Here is a 21065-nt window from a genome sequence, read left to right as displayed (position 1 = left end):
TTTCAAATAGCTCTTCAGTCTCCTCGTTCAACGAGTCCTTAGCAAAGTATCGCAAGTCGACCTCAGGTTCCTTAGGAGATTGTGGTGGATCCAGCGGCTTGCAGGTGCCTTTTTCACTAGGTCGTGGATTTAGCGACCGATATCTGGCGGGCCCTCGTGGACGGTCTGAGCTCGGCTTGTGTTTGGTCGGTCTCTTCGGTTCTGGCGTTTTTGTCTCGATCCCAAAGTGCGCAGGCTTAGGCATTGGCGGGTCGATCTTAATGCCAAAGTTCTCGGGACTTTTCCATTCGGGGTTTTTAGAGCGCCAGTCATATCGGTAGTCGTGGCTGTAAGCTGGTAGACCCTTGGCCTGAGGTGATGAGTAAGAGACATATTGACCGGCCCCAATCCTGAAAGATTCCAGAGTTGCGGGACTGCGAGTATTGTTTGTTGAGAATGACGGTCCTGTTGTGCGATTGCGAGCTCCGGATACCAGTGGAGGACGCGGAGGCATGTGGTAGTATGAAGGATATCCAACCTCGTGGAGAATGCGTCCTTGATATGTGGGCATTGCTGTCGAGATATGAGGCTGCGAACGTCTTGGAGTGACGTGCTGGGTGGTTGGCGCTGCCGAAGAAGCAGAAGACTGTCTCGGCTGAGCCGCCGGTTGTGGAAACCTGATGATCCCGTCGTTTTTCAGAACGGGAACGTGGTTCAGGCTGGAAGAAAGGAAAGCTTCCAATTGCTTCTCAACATCAAACATCAAATGAATAAACGCTGTACGGCGATCGGCGGCCGAGTTGGCGGAAATAATGCTGTGTTTGACCTGGCTCCCATCGTCCATCATGACAGCTAGAGAGGCGCGGTACGCAATCCCATCGTGGAGGTGAATTCGTGGGAAGAAAAGGTCAACGCGCTTCGAGTTGATTTCATGGAGACCGTTCGAAGATAGGACCACGAGAGCAGATTCTGTCGAAATTGTAAGCACTATGGTTCACGAACGTGGTAGTGTGTTGGCATCAAACGTGAATAACATACTAATGAATTTCCACCTATCTGTGGTACTCTTGAACACATCCCAGCCAACTGCACCGGAATTATCAGGTCTGACGCCTCGGGGAGTCACATAGTCCATAGCGACAGGCAGACAGAGATCCAGAGAGCGCTCGGCGGGACTCGGGACCTGAGGCAATGATGAGACCTCACGGCCTGCATTTTGGCGCTCGATGAGTGACAGATGAGCTCGATATCTGTGCATTTCGTCGCGGTCTACAGCAGCTTGTCCAGGTGCTGCTTGTGTTCTTCCGATCACTGTCTCAGTTTCTTTATCACCCGGTAGCCCAAGTTCGGCATCTCGCTCCTTGCTGTGGTAGCATCCCATCCCGGCGGAGTGCCAGCGCAGGCGAGTGGGAAAGCAATATCGCTGTGATCGGGAGAGCGCGCGTAGTGAGCAGGGAGATCGTTCAGTGCGTCGTTGTGCTAAAGCAGTCTGCGGAGCATGACGGACACGAAATGATGGGAGAGGAACAGGGCGATCATTTGAGTTCTCATCAACCATACAACTCTGCTGACCAGCTTTCATCTTGAGTTGAAGCTTCGTCCAATTCTTTCGCCCACAAACCTTAAGCCTGCAAAAAAATCGGGTCGCCCGCGATTTCGCTGCCACATAAGGGCATAATATGCTGCAACACCGAATACAGGCAGCATTGCCACGATGCCCATGCCTTCTAGCAGAACCTCCTTCTGCCTATTGGCCGCTTTAATCACGTCTGAATAGCGCTGGTTGCTGAAGCTGACCCGACTGTACTGCGTCGCGAAGCCAGTGCTTGGCAATCGATCCGAGAGGAACTCCTCGACCTTCTTGCGGAGTAATTTCACTTTGGATGTTACACCCGCGCGCATGTCCCAGAAGTTGGCAAGAGACAGATCATTGATCGCGTGTGCATCGGCCAGCCGCTCCGCATTGTAAGACTCCAGCGCCTTAGCACGGCCATCGGGACTCATCGGATGTGCGTCAAGGTGCGAGAAGAGCACGCGCACATCTTCCAGACCAGCGTTCATTCCTTGCCCGTAAAATGGTACCATGGCATGCGCTGCATCCCCCAGAATCACACCGGTCGACCCATAGAAATGCGGCGAGCACTTGATGCTGATAAGTGGAAGATGTGGGTTCTCGCCAAATTGTTCCGTGATTGACTCGGGTCCGATCAGATCGACAGCACCGGGAAAATGGGCATTGAAGAAGCGCTCGACGTGCGATGGATCTTTCTCCAATGCTTCGAAATCAGCGGCTGGTGCAAAAAGGGTGGATGTGAAAGTTTTGTCAGTACTGGGAATGGCGATGAACATCTTGTCCTTCCCGGGCCAAATGTGCAGATGATTTGGGCTGGTCCTAAAGCCGTGCTTGGCCGATGGCGTCTTGCTGGACTTGTCGTCTGCCGGAGGGATTTGGAACTCACACCAAAGAGTGTCAATATAGGTCTGCTGATAGTCCAGGCGAACAAACTTCATCATGTGGAAACGGACAGCGCTGTGAGCACCATCGCAGCCGATCAGAAGATCGAATTCGATCTCTATCTCGTCCGGACGACCCGGTCGACTGCTGGCGCGCGTCCCATCTTCCAACACACTCGCTCGTCTCGACGGGCCTTTCTGCTCCAACCACGCAAGGCGACGCTTGAAGTCAACACCCGTCAACTTGTGATTGAATCGTAGCCTGACATTGGGCAGAGATTCGAGCTCGTCCAGAAGCCGTCCGTTGAGGTCGCCACGGTCTACTGCATTGATATATCGACCATGGACATCGTAAGGCTGAGCTGCTTCAGTCAAGGCTCCCGTGCGGTCTTGTCCGTGAACCATGCGACCATACATAGGAATCGTCTCGTTCAGAATGGAGTGCAGAAGACGGTCGGAGTTGTATTGTCGCAGGGCATTGATGCCACGTTCAGAAAGGGCCAGATTGATGCTCCTGGTGAAGTTGAGAGGCGTCGTGGATGCATCTCGCAGATCTGTGCGCTGTCAGCAACGCCGGACGGCCACGACGGCGGTGAGGGGGAGGAGGAACAAGTACCTGATCTGAGATCGTAGACCTCGACGTCCCAGCCTCGTGTCGCCGCGTAGAGACCGGCCAAAGCACCCACAGGCCCGGCGCCGATGACCACGCATTTGCTTCCGCTTTTCTGGTTGCCCTCAGCCGTGGCCATGGCCAGCAGATGTGCCTTCTGAGAGTCGCAGTTTGACGTCTGCGGTCATTGCCTGGATGACTCCACGTCCGATGACCCGGGACCTCTTCTGGTGTTTATTAATGCGATTCTGGGAACTTGTCAGTCGCCGCCGAGGTCTTTCGGACAAGACCTCTCGCCTGGGCGCGCGCTTGTCTCTGTCTGTCTCTGGACCGAGCCGAGCCGAGCCGCCCTCCCGCTTCCTCACTCACGCCGAGCGGCGAGAACCGACGGAGCTCGATCTCGAAAATGCGCGTCGCTGAGAACAAAGACACAACAAGACATGGTCTCTGAGAATCGCTCCACATCAGTAGAAGCACATCGACTCGTACCGAGCAGCACAGGTCCATTTCCACAGCACTGCACTCACCGCCGTGAGACCACGATCGATTCCTCCCCCAATTGCTGCTAGCTGAGTGATCAGCATGGATCAGGCGCCTGCGAAGGAGACCACGGTCGCAAAGGTCGCCAAGTGCGAAGGGGCGGACTGCGAAAACGATGCAGGCACGCTGCAGTGTCCGACATGTCAGAAGCTCGGGAAGAACTCATATTTCTGCGGTCAAGATTGCTTCAAAAGGAATTGGGTAGGTCAGTGCTCTGGTCCACACTATGGTACATGGCAGGGATACGGCCATATAGCGTATTCAAGTGCACGAGAACGGCACTGACATGAGGTAGGCTGAACACAAAAAGCTTCACAAAGCACAGAACAGTATGCTCTCCAAAGTCCTTCCGCCGAAAGTCGTGTCCTTACCAGACGCAGATGGTCACTTCAACCCGTTTCCCACCTATCCATTCACCGGTCCCCTGAGACCCGTCTACCCTCTCTCTCCAAAGCGAACACTACCAGATAGGATACCACGACCAGACTATGCAGGCAATGGTATTCCCAAAAGCGAGCAGGTACGACCGTTCCGGGCGCGGCGCAGTCCTAGAAGAATGAAGCTGATGTGCCACAGGTCTTTGTAGGACGCAACAAGATCAAGATTCTCACGGAGAAGGAGCAGGATGCCATGCGAAAAGTATGCCGGCTCGCACGCGAAGTGCTTGACATTGCAGCTCGAGCGGCGAAGCCTGGAGTTACCACGGACGAGATTGACCGGATCGTGCATGAAGCATGTATAGAACGTGATGTCAGTTCCCCTTTTCCTATCGCCATCATCACATCAATACTGACATGCGACAGTCATATCCCTCACCACTGAATTACTGCCACTTCCCCAAATCAGTTTGCACAAGTCCCAACGAAGTCATCTGCCACGGAATCCCCGACCACCGACCCCTCAAAGACGGCGACATTCTCAATATTGATGTTACACTTTACCACAATGGCTTCCATGGCGATCTCAACGAGACCTATTACATTGGCGATTCGGCAGCACAAAACCCGGACAATGTTCGCGTGACAGAAGCCTCCCGTGACTCCTTGGACGATGCCATCAAGCTTGTCAAGCCTGGCGCCTTGTTCCGCGATTACGGCAACACAATCGAGAAGGTCGCAAAGGAGCGAAACTGCCAGGTCGTCAAGACTTACTGCGGTCACGGCATCAATCAGCTCTTTCACTGTGCACCGAATGTTCCTCACTACGCCAAGAACAAGGCTATTGGAGAAGCCAAACCGGGCATGTGTTTCACCATTGAGCCCATGATCACACTGGGTAGTTACAGAGATCAGACTTGGCCGGATGACTGGACCTCTGTCACTCGGGATGGCAGTAGGACGGCCCAGTTCGAGCACACACTCCTTGTCACTGAGACAGGCGTGGAAATTCTGACAGCGAGATTAGAGGACTCGCCTGGTGGAAAGGTGTGCATGCCGGAAGGGTATGCCGCCGATGGATCGAAGGTCGAGGTCAGTGGCAATGGAGAGGGTAAGGCATGAAGACTTCGGATCGATACTAGCAGGGCGACGGAATGTTTTGCGCCTTGGTGTCAAGGGTGATCGTGCACATTACATCGACGGAATCGAAGCTACAGCTGCAGTGTGTGCTTTGCCGTACACCTCAAATCACGCCGTCCGATTCACATTTTCCAGTGACCTTGCTGATGGCTTGTCACATGTTCTTGCACTCTGTGATGGTGTCAGATGTTTTGAATTCGAAAAACTCGTAGGAATTGCTTACTAAGAATCCGCTTTCGATCTTTAGTCGATATGCTAAGACTACGGCTTTCCCAAATTTGGATGCCGCGATGTAATGTATACACATCGATGTTGTGACCAGGCTCGTCACATCACCGCAGATCCACCACGTTCATCAGCTTCCCACTGCCCTCATTCACTGAAGATTCTCAAACCTGACGGACTTGATCCTCACACGCCCGATTAGACCCAAGTCTATATGTTGTGGCAGCATCGGGCGCTTCATCCATAGGTTATCTAGAACATGCGGTCCAGCATGCCTACTCCCGTGCGGCGCAACCGGATCTTCTGACTCTTCCATCGCCTGTAAAAACTCGTCGCCTCGGAGCGTTCGTCGGCAAAACTAGGATTCTGGTGGAGTTCTCATATGAAAAACACGTCTATACCAACTTATGGAAAGCGGATTCGACCAACCAGATCCCCCAGATCTTGTACAGCAGTTCTACGGACTTAACTACGGACTTCGTTTAGGGGATTCTCTCGTGTTAGCACCGCCTGGAGTCCTAAAATTGAAATAGGATGTATCGCCTTGGCTGCAATTCTCCATACGTCCGGTCTAGAGACGAAGGCCCAAGCTGAACACTGGTTTCTAACATCATCCGAACACAGAACAAAGCGAAGAGTCGTCACGTCAAGCATCGAAAGTTCGACACGTTCAGGATGGGTTTCATCAACATCTACAACGCAGTCTCCTCCGCAGCTCCCTATCTCGTATTTTCTCTTCTCTCCTACTTCATCTTTTAGGGCTGGAAGGCATGCCGATCTCCTCTATCCCAACTACCAGGTCCTTGGTATGCCCCATTCACAAGCATTCATCTCATGCTTGGCTTCGCTCGCGGCACGGTATGGCGGATGGTCGAGAAAGGACATGTCAAGTATGGTCCTTTGGACGCCTGAAAGTTGGCATCGCTATGCGCAACGTTAAGCTCCTCCTCAATTTCCTCGCTTGGTGGCACAATCGTGTGAAACTTTCGAAAATACGGCACAAGAGTCTGCCAATCCCAGCCTTCCCTTTTCTCGCCTAACTCCGCCCAAGCATCAATCTCGTTGCACCACGGACATATGAGTGCAAACAAGTTGATGGCGCTCGTACCGCCTGAAAGGCGTCTACGAGGGTACTTGATGATCCTGTTGTTCAAGCCGAACTCTGGCTGAGAAGCATAGAGCTACCGATATTGCCAGTCAAAGTCAGGATTGGACCAGGCGTATACAAATTTCTCTTTGTTGCTAAGGTAGAAGCCCAATTTCGACGACTCGCACCCCAAGTAGACTTGTGCTTTCCAATTCCAACACCAACACCAAACTTTCTTGTTGTTAGTCACTGGGATCCAGAATCCCGGATTCTACACCTCGATTAAGCGAGATGGCGGACGGCGGTGATCCCTGAAAACGGGATCTAACTAGTCAAAGCTAGCGTACTGCCTAAAGGAGTTATCCGTACCTTTAAAAAGTTTACGTCTAACGCTTTCAAGCTAGCTGCCGTTTACGGGGATTACCCCCGTCCGCCATCTCGCTTAATCGAGGTGTACTAGGCAACTATGTAGTGGATTTGACCAACTACCCACTGGCTAAATAGCTACTACGCAATTGCCGAGAAGCAATTGCCGATAAGCATTTGCCCCTACGGCAAATGTCCTACCCGTCCTACCTACCTACCTACCTACCGGGCTCCCCTACTACACTAGGCCCTCCGTGGGTAATGCCAGTGCCATCCGTTGTGGTTTCGAATTTTCGTTCCAAGAAGGAGAGTTTGGTGGCGTAGGGGTCTTTTGCTTGCACAGCGTTACAGCGTAGCAACGCGCACGTACAAATTTCTGGTCTGTTCACGGCCTTCCCGCAGACGTTGCAAGCCGTCCAACCTTGCTACTGGGGTTCAAAACACACCACTTTGAACAACGAAGGGATATGCATGCTATAGCAGTCGGCCCGAAATCTATAGGAGTCGGGCATCCTGTTCGCTCTCTCCCCTATTATTTAAGCTGCTAACCGCGAGAGCTGTTGGCCCGCATTTAGCAAGAAACTACGTACAAGTCTGCTTAAGGTCCTTCGTATACACCTACCTACATCCAATCCGTACTTTCGAAAACAAGGATCAAGCTTTATTCGAAACGATGAAGTTCTTCGCGTTCCTCCTCACCACCATTATTACGGCTAGGTCGGCGTATGCTGGGTATTGCAACTACGGCACCGCAGGGAATGGAGGCTGTGAAGCTAACGGGAAACATACGTACTGCGTAAGTGTTGCTTCTTAACTCGAGAAGATCGCTACGAGGCGCGTCTGGTTTTAGTATATAGACTAATAGCGGTATGGATACAACAGTGCGCCGAAGACAACATGTACAGCAGCGATTTTCCTATATACCGCCAATACTCTGTAGCATCTCTAAACCCTCATAAAGGCACAGATTGCACTTCTGGAAAGAGTCAGGGTTTTGTTGCTTGTGCTTAGGTCGGTCTTACGGTATAGCCTGGATCGCAGGAGGTCGATGGGATCCGGTTGCTGGATCGAAGGAAGCGGCTTGGTTTGATTACGATTCATTACGGCGGGGGATAATTCAACATATGTTGTTCTGTAACATGGTCGTCCATTGTGACAGCCTTGTCCGACATGTCCTCTTCGCTAGCATTCTCGTTACGGCTTTCTAATAGCAGTGAAGATTCCTCGTCCGACGTGTTATCCATTATAACTTCCTCGTCTGACATGTCTTCGTCGCTAGCACTCTCGGTGCGGCTCGAAGTTAATGGCGAATATTGCCCGTAAGGTCGTCCATGGTGACTACCTCGCCCCTTTCACTAGTCTTCTCTGTTGACCGCGCCGTAAGATCTTATTGGCTCTGGTATGAAGGATCTCGGGTTGGCACGCTACTGCAGGACCTGCCTCCGAGATCCGAATTTCTAGAGAATTAGAAGGCACAAGTATCCAGAAAGCTATATCCAACAATCGTCAATTCTGCGCTGATGGCCTGAAGATACTTGGAGAGAGGGGGAGAGCGGACGGGATTGCTTGTTCCCAGCTACCTGTGGCCGTATGTGATTGGTAATGTTATTTCAGCGCCATATAGCTTGCATCTGTCTCATCAAGCCAGCTTTGCATTGCCAAGACCTTCGCTAGTCGATGTCTTCCAGTTCCGATCCTTCGCTAACTCCATAATTCTCCGGCACCAGAACACCGACCAAGCAAGTTTGCAGCATGTTGTCCCAATTCACCCACGGATGCACATCCATGAACAGCTTAGTACCGTCTCTGCCAGCGGCCTTCATGAGTTCCGTCTCTCCACCAGGATGAAAAGGCAGGTAAGGTGTAATATTGTATACTTTGCCTTGCCAGCTGCTCCAGGCGGGCCTGCCTTTCCTTCCAGTCATCTTCTTGAGCTCGCTTGGTGTCACGCGCTGAAAGCTTGGAACTCCTGAGAGATTGCCGCTACGAGTAAGCGCTGCCCAGTCCATTGGGGAGTGGCCAGGCTTGAGAAGAACTTTACCCCGCGGATTTGGAGTTGGCACTGCTGTGCCGTTGGGAGAGAGTCCCCCATTGAAGCGCTGCTGGCTATTTGCAGGAGGGCCGCGGTTAGGCAGCGGACCTGTTGTTGGGACACGAAGGCCTGTACCGGGACTCTGTCTTGCCGTTGGCACTGCAGGTCGAGATGGAGGCGGCATCAGGCCTGAGCTAAGCTTCGATGCTGGCTTTAGGGGAGGCGGCATAGCTGACACTCTTGGTGCGCTATTGGCAGCTGGAAAGGAAGATACAGGAGGTGGCGGCATGGCCTTTGCTGAAACCTCGTCCTCGTTCAAAGTGAAAGATGGCACAGTCTTCTCTGGCACAGTCGGTCCTGCTTTCGGTGTGCTGTCACCTTCTTCTGTATCTTCATCGTTCTGTGTGACGATGGTTGGTGCTGTTAGGTTCGCATTCTGGTGAGCGTCGTCTTCGGCGGACTTCGCCTCACTTGGCGCGAGCCATGCAGGCAGTATGCTTCTCAGCATGTTTGGCTGTGTACACAGCAGAAAGGCTATTGTGACGACAAAAATGACTATGCTTAGCAATCCCATGTCTTCTATCGTCCTTTCAGCGAATATCCAACATAATCGGCCGGCGTTTGTATTTGCGGCTGGCTTTTGCAATGTGTGCCTTCAAAAGGTGCATCTTCTTCGGCCTCAGATATTCATGCCTTTGGAACTGGTCGTGGTGGGAGTCGTGCGTGAGGCTAGAGAGTAAGATGGAATAGGGAGCAAGTGATGTGGAAGAAGTCGCCATTCTCCGGAACTCTTGGCTTGGCTTGGCGCCACAGCTCGTCATGTTCAGGCGCTGGAAGAGAGGCATTGAATCAGCCGGAAAATATTAGACGCTACAGCAATCATGATCCCCAGAGCAGTACTGGCGCTGGCGCGAACACTCCGCCAATCCTCCTCCACACGCACAATACAGACACTCTCACGACCGCGACCGCGTCTCTTGGCGACATCCAACCCGCGACGCGCAACACACATCGCACCACAGCTCACAAGATGGAAGTCTTCGAAAAGCGGCGTCGATGAGAAAATCGAGGAAATCACCGAGCTATACGCCACAGCACGAGACGAGTTCGAGATCGCCATGGAAGAGACGGAGAAATTCAGTGTGTATGCCGAAGATGATAGGAACGCTGCGAGGGAGGAATTGACCAAGGTGCAAGAGGCCTACAAGGCTGCTTTGGAAGATCCGAAACATGGAGAGGAGGTGAAGAGGAGGATTGGGCAGAGGATTAAAGAGTTGGAGCAGGGTGTGGCGGCCATGGAGGAATTGGCTCAGAATCAAGATTGAGCATATCTCGGACTTATGAAATTTCGACGAAAAATTGCTACGGCCGATGTGTGAGCTGGTTTGGAAGGTGTTACGTGCAAAGTCGCAAGCTTCGCAAGGCATCGCGCCTTCGCGCACCGGCATAGAGTCCTTTGCGGTGTATGGTCTTGATATACGCACCTTGCGAGAGCTTGCTTAAAGCTCTCATCTACCGCAGAGTCGCAGGCTTAGGCTTGCGAGACGGTAGCGGGTCAGCGGTGAAAGCAGAATCTAGCAGATCTGGTGTATGTACGCAGCTACTGGCGGGTAGCTTTGTGGTTGCATCTACCCTGGAGTGCCTTGCAGCTTGTGAGGATGTGGATATGTATATAGCAGAGCCCGTGAGAAGACTCATTAGGCATCTAGTCATGTGAATCATCGTCATGAGACCGAAGCCGAAGGGTTCATTCATTAGCTTCACATGCACGGTTATCCTCGGTCTTGGGCAGAGACACATGCTGAGGTCTGTGCGCTGCGTCGACACATAAAACTTGACTGAGCTTCATAATTCTCTTCTTTGACACAACCTCCACATCCCTCCTCCACATCCCTTCCATCTATACTCAAGTCTTCAAAGAACCTGGTGTAGGAGGAGGGGGTGAAGGACATGAGCACTCAAGAAACCGATGCTGTTCTGTCCAGGCTGCCGACGAGCATATAGCCATCCTGCATCCAATTTTCAACACCAAAAGACCCAAAAATTCAGCAGGAGGAAGGAAGACGACATCCTATTTGCAAGATGGCGTTATGTCTAGATTAGTGGTGAGCTACATTAAGATGCCTCAACTCAATCCTCAATCAATTTCAAGAGGAACCTGCTTTTGATACGGCGCACCCGATCCATAACCTCCCACGAAATAGTCCGAACTCTGACTCGTCGGTTCAGGCGGCTGAGGCCACTCATCCAAGACCTTCGGCTTACCGGTGAGCGTAAAGTTCACATATGCCATGGGCTGCACGTCCACAAGCAAAGCGTAAGAACCTGGGAAGAGGACCGTGTTGCCCTTATCGTCAACTCTTGATAGACTTCCGAGAGTCAGATTCAAAGCTGCGGTTTGTGTGGAGCCGGCGGTGATATTATGCAGTCTTTGATATGACACGAGCCTCTTGTTAGGACATGGCTCTGGGCCATGAGCACCAGTGAGGAAGCCAAGAGTGACATAGTCGCTGGTGACCGAGCCGGTATTGGTGACGTCGATCGAGAACGTCTTGAATGGACAACGATCAAGATACGATTCTGTGCAGTCGGATGCGAGAGAATCGATACTGTAAGTTGTGTCGCTTGACTCCGCGTCTGGGATTGTCGCCGTGAAATTCGTGTAGTGCAAGCCGTAGCCAAATTCGAAGACTGGTTCTTCATTCAACCAGATGTAGGTACGGCCTGGACTTCCAGATGTTGCGTTAGGGCGCAGTGATGTGTCAGTCATAGGAACCTTTGATATATAATCGGCGCGGTATTGAGTTATTGGGAGGCGACCAGCTGGTGCAGAAATTCCTTGGAGAATATCGAAGATCGCCTTTCCGCCATCCTGGCCAGGATATCCACCCCAAAGCAATGCCCTGATGTTTGGATTTTTGACGAGAGGCGAGCTGTCCAAAGATCCTCCACCCATCTGTACAACGATCGTTGGCTTGTCATAGTAGTCTGCAAGCTGGCCGATGACGTCCAACTGTGGTCCAGACCAGGCGATACTAACACGGTCCTTCTCTTCAGCCTCAACACGCTCATCCATACCTCCGATGTAGATGATTACATCTGATTTATTTGCCGCTGACCAAATAGGGCGCCATGTGTATGTAGTCGGATCTGACTGCCCGCCTGGACCTTGGACGTATGTCACTTCTGCGCCGGTCTGCTGTGCTGCCCAAAGAGGTGAGTGAAAGTAGGGAGGAATTCCATGATAGTTTCCAAGCATCTGATCTGTTGCATTCGCCCAATCACCAATCAGTGCAATCTTGGTTCCATTTGTGATTTGAAGTGGTAGGATACCGTCATTCTTGAGCAGCGTGATCCCGGAAGTAGCTGCCTTCAGAGCAAGGTCTTGGGCGTAGGGAGTTGAGACATCGTTCCAGGTCAAATTCCTGTAGGGAACTCGATCGCCATCGAAGTAGCCGAGTCGAATCAAGGAACCGTACTGGCGGATCAAGGAGGTATCAACATCAGTCTCATTAATCAGTCCCTGCTCATACGCCCTTGGCAGATGCTCCTGGTAGTAAGTGCCACAGTTGATGTCGGTTCCGGCTTTCAGGGAAATCGCTGCGGCTTCTTCGCGAGATGAAGCATAGTTATGGTAAAGGAAAACATTCTGAACGGAATCGCAATCGCTCGTCACCCACTGCTCTTCTGCAGTCCAATTCCAGTGTTCGCGCAGAACAGTTTGGAGAAGGTATGGATCAGCACAGGTGGGAACACCGTTCAGCGAGTTGTAGCTGCCTGTGTCTCACGTCAGCATCATCTGAGTGATGTTGCACGTCTCCGGCAGAGCCTTACACATGAAAGCGCCAACATTGGAGTCGCGAGCACACGAACGGAAAGGTGGCATGTAGTATTCGACAAGATCTTGCGAGTTGATATGAGCGTCCAATTGATAGCGGAAGTTGCCATTCCAGTTTTCGACGTCGTAAGCAACGAAATGCTTGCACGTAGCAACAACCTTTTTGTATGAAGGATTGTCGCCTTGCAAACCCCGGATCAAGGAGTGAACGTAGCTTGATAGATGATACGGGTCCTCTCCTGGCGTCTCTTGGCCCCGACCCCATCTTGGGTCCTTGAACGGGTTCTTTGGAAGGATTAGCCCATGACTGGTCGCAGAAGAATACGGCGGCCGTTGCTCACAATGTTCGGAGTCCAAAAGTCTAGTCCCGCTCTGTCGTCGTTGCTGAAGGCTCTAGCTTCAGTACTGATGACCGAGGCGACATCATGGATGAGTTGATCGTCAAATGCAGCACCCATGAGGATGGGCTGAGGGAATGAGGTAGCATAACGAAACTCTCCAGAGACCGAGAAATTGACACCAGGAGACGAGGCCACGCCATGTAGTGCTTCTTGCCACCATTCGTACGGGAGAAGTCCTAGGCGTGGCACCCCGGGCGATGTCGAGCCTGTGTTGTTGATCTTCTCGGCCAAGGTGAATTCTGCTATCAGTGCCTTCGCCCTGGTCAGCGGATCTAGACCAAGGTCAGCGGGGGTCGAAGTTCTGGCGTAGAACATGATTACCGGCGGCCGTGTCACAGACGGTGTTGTTTTTCAGAGGTCCATTGGTGCAATCTGGAAAGCCTCTGCCGTGTAGCTGAGCATGTGCTCCAGCAGCAAGCGCCAGCAGCGAGGCCGCGATGATACTCGCCATTCTCAAGGACAGCCGCGTGTCTCCCTCTCGCTGCTCCAGCAGGTCTCGATGTCGGCTGTATACTGCTCTCCGCGGCGGAGTCGACAAGGCTGAGTACTGATAACAATGCCCCAGAAGAATAATGACCGGGAGAGAAGCCACAGTCGAGGCGCCTTCAGCCGTGAAAGCTGCCAGCGACCAGAAAGAACCTGATTCAACACTTCATCTCGCCAGCCTCCTTTGACATACGCCGACATCCCGCCAGGCGTGGAGTCTTGGAAAGAGCCGCACAACGATGCCGTCGTGGTATATAGAGTAGTCACGCAGAGCATTGATCATGCCAATGCCATACTCGGGCCGACATTCAGGCTAATTGCACTCACACGCCTTCGCGTGGCGTGCAACGCTGCTCCAGCCTCCCCATGCTGCTCCACAAACCCACAGCTCTAGATAGAATAGACTGGAGAACCTAGTCCAAAGGATTCACGTTACGTTCCAGAGCACATGTTACTCTCTAGTGCTCCGATGGCGTCTCAGTGTATAACAGAGCAGGCCTTTACCCGGACGTCCTGCATGAATTCACTGTGTATATGCCACATGGCGAGAGAGATGTATACGCGAAGAGGTAGGGATATCTAGCTTGTGCAGAACAAGTAAAACAATAGCACTGGACATACATCGAACTTCTGGACATCAGCTCTCACTTCCCCGCTCATTTCTTTCCTCGAGACTGACTTCCCCCAGAACCAGACTTGGCAATATGGCTCCCGTCGGAGGAGCATCACAGTTTGAAGCTGCTCTTCACCGACGGCAGCAGCTGCAAGGCTCGTCTGGACCAGCTGCTCTGCTAAAGAACGTGAGAGTCTTCGGCATTGCATGCTTCGCCTGTCTTGGAGGTCTTCTCTATGGTCGGTGCTCAGGATCCGCAGTGTCTGATCAGGAATAAAGTCTACTGACATAACACAGGCTACAACCAGGGTGTCTTTTTCTGGAGTTCTCACTATGACCTCTTTCGACCGTGAGTCGCGTCCACGAGCGAAACAATATGCGATATGGCATGCTAAGGAAGACTAGGGCACATGGGAGTCTGGGTTCGGAACTCAACCAAAAAGGTAAGGAAGAAGAGTGCTGTCTTCTTTCATCACATATTGACACGCTTAATTCAACAGGGCTGGTTGACTTCGATCCTCGAACTTGGCGCCTGGGTCGGATGCTTGTACAGCGGCTTCCTAGCCGAGATCCTTTCACGAAAGTACGCAATCTTGGTCAATACTGCGATCTTCATCATCGGCGTGGTCGTACAGTGCACCGCGATCACCGGTGCAGGAGCCAGCGCCATTCTTGGTGGTCGTTTCGTCACTGGTATGGGAGTTGGATCTCTGTCGATGATTGTGCCCATGTATAACGCAGAGGTGGCTCCACCTGAGGTGCGAGGTGCTCTTGTTGGTCTGCAACAGCTCGCCATCACAACCGGAATCATGATCGCGTTCTGGATCGATTATGGCACGAACTACATCGGAGGCACGGGCAGAGGTCAACACGATGCTGCCTGGCTCGTCCCACTTTGCCTACAGCTTGCGCCTGCAGTCTTACTCGGAGCAGGAATGGTACGTAACCTTGCCAGATGGGATTTTCACCGTGCTGATTTGACCACACAGGCCTTCATGCCTTTCTCACCAAGATGGCTCGTGCACCATGATCGCGAAGTCGAAGCAAGGAAAACACTAGCAAGTCTGCGAGATCTACCGCAAGACCATGAATTGATCGAGCTCGAGTTTCTGGAGATCAAAGCACAGTCACTGTTCGAGAAACGCTCCACAGCCGTATGCTTTCCCGAGCTTGCCGATGGTTCTGCTTGGAGTACCATCAAGCTCCAGTTCATTGCCGTCGGTTCACTCTTCAAAACCATGCCGATGTTCAGACGTGTTGCTTTGGCGACGGTAACAATGTTCTTCCAGCAGGTATGTCTACACACCAACCGAACCGGCATTCACATAAATATGCTTCACGTAGTTGCTCGCAAGAAAGAAGGCTCCTCACTAACGCAATCTCAGTGGACGGGCATCAACGCAATTTTATATTACGCTCCACAAATCTTCAAGGGACTGGGACTGTCCTCGAATACCACTTCACTCCTCGCGACAGGCGTTGTCGGTATTGCAATGTGGCTCGCTACCTTTCCAACAGGTATGCATACTTATAACTAACCAACCTCAACCCATCATTCAAAACGCTAACATATACTCCAGTCCGCAAACCAATCCTCATCAGTAAGTACATGTAGTTCACCCTCAAATCCCCTCCACCACCATCTAATCCATCTTTCCATCCCCAGGCGGAGCAATCGGAATGGCAACCTGCCACATGATCGTCGCAGTCATCACCGCCAAAAACCAAGACTCCTGGTCCACGCACTCCGCAGCCGGCTGGGCCGCCGTAGCCATGGTCTGGCTTTTTGTGGTATTCTTCGGCTACTCCTGGGGCCCCTGCGCATGGATCGTAATCGCAGAAATCTGGCCGATAAGTCAAAGACCGTATGGAATTGCTTTGGGAGCGAGTTCCAATTGGTTAAATAATTTTATCGTAAGTAAGCCCACCATCGACCAAAAAAAAACATCCTTCATCTATCTAATAAATTCTAATTGATTTTTCTTTTCAGGTCGGTCAAGTTACACCAGATATGCTCACCAGTATGACTTACGGCACATATCTGTTCTTCGGAATTTTAACGTTTATGGGCGCGGGATTTATTTTTCTCTTTTTTCCCGAGACTAAGAAGTTGAGTTTGGAAGAGATGGATGTTTTGTTTGGGTCTGCGGGTTTCGCGGCGGCGGATGAGGGGAGGATGAGAGAAATAAGTCGTGAGGTTGGGTTGGAGGAGGTGGTGCGTGGTGGTGGTGGTGGTGGTGGTGGTGGGAGTGTGAGTGGAGAAGGTAGAGCTGATGATGAGAAGGAGAAGAGTTGGGCGAAGTATAAGGAGGTTGAGGAGATCTGATTACGACATCCTGCAATGGGTTTGAATTTTTCGACTGTGACTTGTAGAGGATTTGACAGCACTACTATACTACATCATTATGATCATCATTATTACCCCCCAAACGGCACCTCATCAACCTCACAAATCGTATCCTTCGGCGGTAATTCCCCCGTCAGAAAATCCCTCTTCACCCACCTCTCCGTACATGCACTCTTCGCAGCAAGACTACAATGTCCCGGCGTATCCACGCTTAACTAGAACTCCCGCCCCCTCATACCCCTCCGCCATCAACTTCGCATTCCCCAAAGGCGTACCCGGATCCGCAGTGTTCCCAATCGAAAGCAAAGGATGACTCGTGTCAGCTTCAAAAGGAGCCGTAAATCTCATCTTCGCTCGAAATAGCGGAAATGTATACAACTCAAAGCGAATTTTCCGTCCACATATCTCCAATCGAAGGCGAAATCTGGTCCAATTTCCTCCAATACTTTTTTTTTTTTCAAAACTTCGTCGCGACCGCCAGGCTTATTGTGGCTTCTGTAGTATCATTCCAGTAGTCCATGGGCAGTTCCAATCGTGGCGCATTGATATCCACCAAGCTCAGCGTAGCATCGAGCATATTCCAATGACTGTGTCGTAGGTGCAGTACTCCAATCAAATTTGCTTTTCTGCGAGACTTTTTGAGAACGATGGTGACCGAAATGGATCAGTTATTGACCGGTTGTGCCGAGAAGTGCCATGAAGATGAAGCCATGTGTTGCACTGCGTTGCTTTTTTGCGGCCGCCCATCGCGGCGCTCCATCTGGCTGCTTCTCCATTGTAACGTTCGTGCCAGTGCGTTGCAAGGCGATGGCGCGACTCACGTCTTTGGTAGAGACAGACTATGCGTTGGCGTAATGATCGGAGCCTAGCAAGCCAAGCTCACAGGCATACAGTGGGACAGACAGGGCATGCGGAGGGCAGGGCAGCTCAATGTACATATGTTCAACATGCACCTTCTCGAAACGGACCCGAACTCCGAATCGGAGCTGCCAAGGCCGGAGCTTCGGATTGGCTTGCCCTCGAACTCTCAACGACTTTGAAACGGACATGCTCCCTCGTCCTTTGATAGATTCGTTGGAATTGGAAAGTAGATCAATGACATTGCCACGTCATGGCTGTTACAAGAAATGCTTCACCTGTTAGTCAATACGCCTCCGAAAATGCCTGTCCGTACAATGCGTTAGAAGTGCCATGTATTCAACCACATACATTATCGCCCCGTATGGCGACACAATATTCTTGATTTCTCGAAGTTTTGTTGCCAAGTCGGCATCTCTACGACAGACTGTGGCTGCAATCAGTCTTGCCAATCCCAGACGGTCTTCAAAAATTGATGCATGTCGACTCGTTTCTGCATCATGTCCACCATCCAAGGGTGCTTGAGGATGTGCCAAGGTGTCGCTCGGCGGTTGGAGTCCTTTTCCAAGCTGGGGAGCACTAGTTAGCAATGTATAATGATGCTACGCGCCCAACTTCGAACTTACCAGCATTCGATAAAGTACTTGAAGTTAGCACTCCACTTCAAGCCATTCTCAGGCTCATCCTTGAGCTTGGGTATGGGTTGCCGCACGATATAGGTGAGCAGATCGATCAATCCTGCTCGTGGATTCATTTCTGTGCCATCGGCAGGGAATGGGAAACGATGCTGAGCCACCTCCAAGAGTGTCACGCCTAAGCTCCAAACATCACTAGTGATTGTGTAGCTTTGGCCAGTGATTCGTTCGGGTGCCATGTAGTAGCTGGTGCCAATGAACGTGTTTGCATCACCCTTGGTGCCGAACTCGCCACTGACCCCAAAGTCACAAAGCTTGACCTCGCCTTGTCGCGTGAGAAGAATGTTGGATGGCTTGATGTCGCGGTGAATAATGCGGTGGCCGTGCAGATACGTTAGCCCGTTCAACACGCCCTCGGCCACCTTGCCAAGCACTTTTTCACCAGTCCGACCTCCAAGCTTCTTGACTTCGCGGTATATGCTGTCGAGGGAGCCGCCCTCGCAAAATTCCATGCTGATGCCTATGGTGCCTGCAGTATCGTCCATGAAAGCGCCGTAGTATTGGCAGATGTGTGCAGATGCGCACGACTTGTTGAAGGACAATTCTCGCACAATCTGCTTCTTGACGTCTGGGTTCGGGTCGGTGGTGATAATCTTCAGAACCTGTCAGCCTGAATCATCTCGTCCGCATCCCGATGGCCTGCCTACCTTTAATGCAAACACCGTCTTCCCCTCTTTCAGGATACAGCGCGTCACGGCGCCGCCTGCACCTTCACCCAGACTTCCCAGCTCCACGATTCTGCCCTCCTTCTTTGCTGCCTTCCAACCCGAATCATCCAAATCCTCCACATCGAGTGGTCTTCCCTTCTCCAGACTCAACTTCTCCAAATCAGGTAGCAGTGCTTGCTGGCTGGGATCGCGGGTCATCTCAACTCCCGACGTGGCTGAACTGCTGCTGTAGGCCGAAGAGGGATCTTTCAGCATGTCAGCGAAGTTGAGCGCCGATATCGAGGAGGTCGTTGAGACTGATCCATTCTGGGTGGTATTTGCTCCAAAACTGTTGGACCTACTGTGCATAGACTCTCCACTGCTGTCGCCGCTGGCGGAGGCGCCCGGCATTTGCAGTGGAGGCAGTTTCCTCTTGCCCTGAGCATTCTCGTGGGGTGTATGTGACGTGCCCATGGGAGTGGCTAGACTCAGCTTCGGTGGCTGCTGCCTTTGCGGGATGGAGAGTGGTGGGATTGCGGAGTTTTCTGACATGGGTGGTGCAGCAGCGCTGTTCACTGGGCGCTGGTGGGGTGACGCAGGTATGGCGAGGCCGAGTCGTGGCACCTTGGGAACGCTCTGCTGGCGACCCGCGCCGGGGACGGGCGGGCGTAGAAGAGGTGCAGGAGAAGCCATGTTGGAGCGATCGGCTGCGGGGTGGAGCGAGGGAGTGTTGTTTTCCGCCACGGTGGGCGACGGTGGGCTCGGCTGACGGCTGTCGAAGAGGAGCACGATGCCCTCTTGACAGCCTGAGTGCGGGCGTGCGGACTGTAGAGATGGGGGGAAGGTCGGCGGGCCAGTTTGGCTGAGTCGTGCGTGCGCTCAGGAGTGTATGGGTCTGGTATGGATCACTGATGGGTGATGCCTTCTCCGACCTCGTCTTCTCTCGCAGTGACGTTGATATGCAGCAGCTGGCGGCGGAGGTGAAACGGGGTGGGTAAAAGGGCGGTCTCGCGTGAAGGGCGAAGGACTGCGGCAGTCTATGTATATTGTGTCGTGCGGTGCTGGGGTTGCGGGTCTCGGTGACAATGCTTGTATAAGCGAATGCTTCTTGCAGGCGAACGATGCTGACTCCCGGTGCTGTGGTGTGTGCGCAAGCGGAATCCAAGAGGGCGATGTGTGGGTATGTTGGTCGAATGTCAGAGGATTCACAGGACAGGCAGCCGTCACTCCAGCAGCCAGCTCGGCGGCTGAGGCACCACTCCACACTCCAGCTGCTCTGCTCAGCGCGCGTTCACCTCACCACCTACAAGCAACAAGCACCACGCAGACGACTGCGCTCTCGCCTCGTGCCTAGCGCAGCCCCTAATCAATCGAGCCGTGCCGCGCCGTGCAGGCCGCCCAAGTCGAGTCGATCAACACCCGCCAGACCCTTCTCTGTTTCCCGACGATGTTCTGCTCGTTGTATGGTTTGGTGTGGGTGTGGGCGTGGTAGCGCGGCAGGAACAAGGATACAGGAAACACAGGTGCGTTGTGCTGTCGTGCCCTCGCAGTTTCAGCGTCAGAGCGGTGGCAGGATTTCAGGATTTCACTGGGGAGCCGAGGCGAGGCGAGGCGAGGCGGGGGCTGCAAATGACAGTAGTAGTGTCCCAAGTGTTGCGTTGTTGGCGGTTGGCTTTGCACTGCGAGCTGCGAGCTGCGAGCTGCTCGTAGCGCGCCGATGAGACGGGCGCTTGTTGGCGAAAGCGAGCGTCTCAGAAGTACGGGAGTCCTGATAAAATAATACAAAGTCACCCCTCCGGCCACTCCTCCGGCGGCTCCGGCTCCGGCATTCGATTTGCCATGTTCTGCCAGCACCTCACCCTGCTTTAGCCATTGCTTGGCGCTTCATTCAACTCCTACGCACATCAGGCCGCCCGATGCCCACTGCATACATGTATTATTTCGCGCCTGCTTTCTACCACAATCGTTGCTTCTGTCCTTCTTCATTTTTGGCGTGTCTGCGTACCGTACCTGCCGTGCCGCGCGAAGACAGCGCGTCGCGTCGCCGTCGCTGGACGAGCTGACGTAACGTGACGTCTGCCGTATACGAGCCTTACGAGGCCAGCTTTGGAGCCTGTCTTGTCCATAATCCAATCTCTACATAATCCAAGCGATATTGAACCATAATCCATAAAATTGAATATTATCGATAGGATTATGAGGCGTGTCTTCTGTCTAACGGCTATTTAATAGCCCCTTTCTAAGTGCAATCTTCTTAATCGAATATAGACCTCCGCGGCCTCCGGAGTAGCGCTTTTAGTACTAAATAGGGTATATAGATACGGCTCGATAGCTATTCGATTGGATTAAGGACCGTACGTTGCAATTAAG

The 21065-nt window shown here is 52.4% G+C and overlaps 9 protein-coding genes across 9 annotated transcripts; 5 read left to right on the top strand and 4 right to left on the bottom strand.

Annotated features, from left to right (window-relative positions):
* Window positions 1-1496: 1496 nt before the first annotated feature.
* Window positions 1497-3312, bottom strand: MYCFIDRAFT_55596 (uncharacterized protein). The gene is made up of 2 exons (XM_007921976.1): window positions 3050-3312; window positions 1497-2987 (listed from the first exon to the last, which is right to left on the bottom strand). Exons 1-2 carry the CDS (start codon window positions 3180-3182, stop codon window positions 1558-1560), a joined length of 1563 nt encoding a protein of 520 aa, XP_007920167.1. The 5' UTR covers window positions 3183-3312; the 3' UTR covers window positions 1497-1557.
* A 154-nt stretch (window positions 3313-3466) lies between these two features.
* On the top strand, window positions 3467-5210 carry MYCFIDRAFT_209995 (uncharacterized protein). The gene is made up of 5 exons (XM_007923694.1): window positions 3467-3784; window positions 3879-3912; window positions 3964-4103; window positions 4160-4333; window positions 4387-5210. The coding sequence occupies exons 1-5, from the start codon at window positions 3626-3628 to the stop codon at window positions 5080-5082; spliced, it is 1203 nt and encodes a 400-aa protein (XP_007921885.1). The 5' UTR covers window positions 3467-3625; the 3' UTR covers window positions 5083-5210.
* Window positions 5211-7039: 1829 nt separating this feature from the next.
* Window positions 7040-7258, top strand: MYCFIDRAFT_170642 (uncharacterized protein; the record flags this gene model as incomplete). Its single annotated transcript, XM_007923693.1, has 3 exons — window positions 7040-7093; window positions 7130-7211; window positions 7242-7258. 3 exons carry the CDS (start codon window positions 7040-7042, stop codon window positions 7256-7258), a joined length of 153 nt encoding a protein of 50 aa, XP_007921884.1.
* A 141-nt stretch (window positions 7259-7399) lies between these two features.
* MYCFIDRAFT_209994 (uncharacterized protein) lies at window positions 7400-8009 on the top strand. The gene is made up of 2 exons (XM_007923692.1): window positions 7400-7574; window positions 7661-8009. The coding sequence occupies exons 1-2, from the start codon at window positions 7452-7454 to the stop codon at window positions 7787-7789; spliced, it is 252 nt and encodes an 83-aa protein (XP_007921883.1). The 5' UTR covers window positions 7400-7451; the 3' UTR covers window positions 7790-8009.
* A 317-nt stretch (window positions 8010-8326) lies between these two features.
* On the bottom strand, window positions 8327-9518 carry MYCFIDRAFT_209993 (uncharacterized protein). The gene has a single exon (XM_007923691.1). The coding sequence runs from the start codon at window positions 9382-9384 to the stop codon at window positions 8449-8451; it is 936 nt and encodes a 311-aa protein (XP_007921882.1). The 5' UTR covers window positions 9385-9518; the 3' UTR covers window positions 8327-8448.
* Window positions 9519-9691: 173 nt separating this feature from the next.
* On the top strand, window positions 9692-10135 carry MYCFIDRAFT_25604 (uncharacterized protein; the record flags this gene model as incomplete). Its single annotated transcript, XM_007921516.1, has 1 exon — window positions 9692-10135. One exon carries the CDS (start codon window positions 9692-9694, stop codon window positions 10133-10135), a length of 444 nt encoding a protein of 147 aa, XP_007919707.1.
* Window positions 10136-10881: 746 nt separating this feature from the next.
* On the bottom strand, window positions 10882-13500 carry MYCFIDRAFT_185537 (glycoside hydrolase family 3 protein; the record flags this gene model as incomplete). The annotated part of the gene is made up of 5 exons (XM_007923690.1): window positions 10882-10904; window positions 10989-12587; window positions 12645-12933; window positions 12990-13321; window positions 13371-13500. The coding sequence occupies 5 exons, from the start codon at window positions 13498-13500 to the stop codon at window positions 10882-10884; spliced, it is 2373 nt and encodes a 790-aa protein (XP_007921881.1).
* Window positions 13501-14239: 739 nt separating this feature from the next.
* On the top strand, window positions 14240-16808 carry MYCFIDRAFT_185536 (uncharacterized protein; the record flags this gene model as incomplete). Its single annotated transcript, XM_007923689.1, has 10 exons — window positions 14240-14387; window positions 14474-14497; window positions 14554-14591; window positions 14649-15086; window positions 15138-15440; window positions 15534-15666; window positions 15729-15749; window positions 15815-16062; window positions 16139-16363; window positions 16677-16808. The coding sequence occupies 10 exons, from the start codon at window positions 14240-14242 to the stop codon at window positions 16806-16808; spliced, it is 1710 nt and encodes a 569-aa protein (XP_007921880.1).
* A 747-nt stretch (window positions 16809-17555) lies between these two features.
* Window positions 17556-20415, bottom strand: MYCFIDRAFT_55590 (uncharacterized protein). Its single transcript, XM_007921975.1, has 3 exons — window positions 18696-20415; window positions 17980-18641; window positions 17556-17922 (listed from the first exon to the last, which is right to left on the bottom strand). The coding sequence occupies exons 1-3, from the start codon at window positions 19386-19388 to the stop codon at window positions 17793-17795; spliced, it is 1485 nt and encodes a 494-aa protein (XP_007920166.1). The 5' UTR covers window positions 19389-20415; the 3' UTR covers window positions 17556-17792.
* Window positions 20416-21065: the final 650 nt, after the last annotated feature.

The sequence above is a fragment of the Pseudocercospora fijiensis genome (genome assembly GCF_000340215.1).
Source record: "Pseudocercospora fijiensis CIRAD86 unplaced genomic scaffold MYCFIscaffold_1, whole genome shotgun sequence".
NCBI classification, from domain to species: Eukaryota; Fungi; Ascomycota; class Dothideomycetes; order Mycosphaerellales; family Mycosphaerellaceae; genus Pseudocercospora; species Pseudocercospora fijiensis.
Note: the sequence above shows the minus strand (reverse complement) of the source record. Positions and strands in the feature narration are given on the sequence as shown.

Bases quoted from the DNA above. Each gene is read 5' to 3' on its own strand.
- MYCFIDRAFT_55596 (XM_007921976.1), bottom strand. From the start codon at position 3,182: ATGGCCACGGCTGAGGGCAACCAGAAAAGCGGAAGCAAATGCGTGGTC. The intron at 2,988-3,049 runs GTACTTGTTCCT...GACAGCGCACAG, and splicing joins GGTCTACGATCTCAGATCAG to ATCTGCGAGATGCATCCACG.
- MYCFIDRAFT_209995 (XM_007923694.1), top strand. From the start codon at position 3,626: ATGGATCAGGCGCCTGCGAAGGAGACCACGGTCGCAAAGGTCGCCAAG. The intron at 3,785-3,878 runs GTAGGTCAGTGC...GACATGAGGTAG, and splicing joins ATTGCTTCAAAAGGAATTGG to GCTGAACACAAAAAGCTTCA. The intron at 3,913-3,963 runs GTATGCTCTCCA...TACCAGACGCAG, and splicing joins GCTTCACAAAGCACAGAACA to ATGGTCACTTCAACCCGTTT.
- MYCFIDRAFT_209994 (XM_007923692.1), top strand. From the start codon at position 7,452: ATGAAGTTCTTCGCGTTCCTCCTCACCACCATTATTACGGCTAGGTCG. The intron at 7,575-7,660 runs GTAAGTGTTGCT...TGGATACAACAG, and splicing joins ACGGGAAACATACGTACTGC to TGCGCCGAAGACAACATGTA.
- MYCFIDRAFT_209993 (XM_007923691.1), bottom strand. From the start codon at position 9,384: ATGGGATTGCTAAGCATAGTCATTTTTGTCGTCACAATAGCCTTTCTG.
- MYCFIDRAFT_55590 (XM_007921975.1), bottom strand. From the start codon at position 19,388: ATGGCTTCTCCTGCACCTCTTCTACGCCCGCCCGTCCCCGGCGCGGGT. The intron at 18,642-18,695 runs GTAGGCAGGCCA...CAGGTTCTGAAG, and splicing joins AGACGGTGTTTGCATTAAAG to ATTATCACCACCGACCCGAA. The intron at 17,923-17,979 runs GTAAGTTCGAAG...AGTGCTCCCCAG, and splicing joins AAGTACTTTATCGAATGCTG to CTTGGAAAAGGACTCCAACC.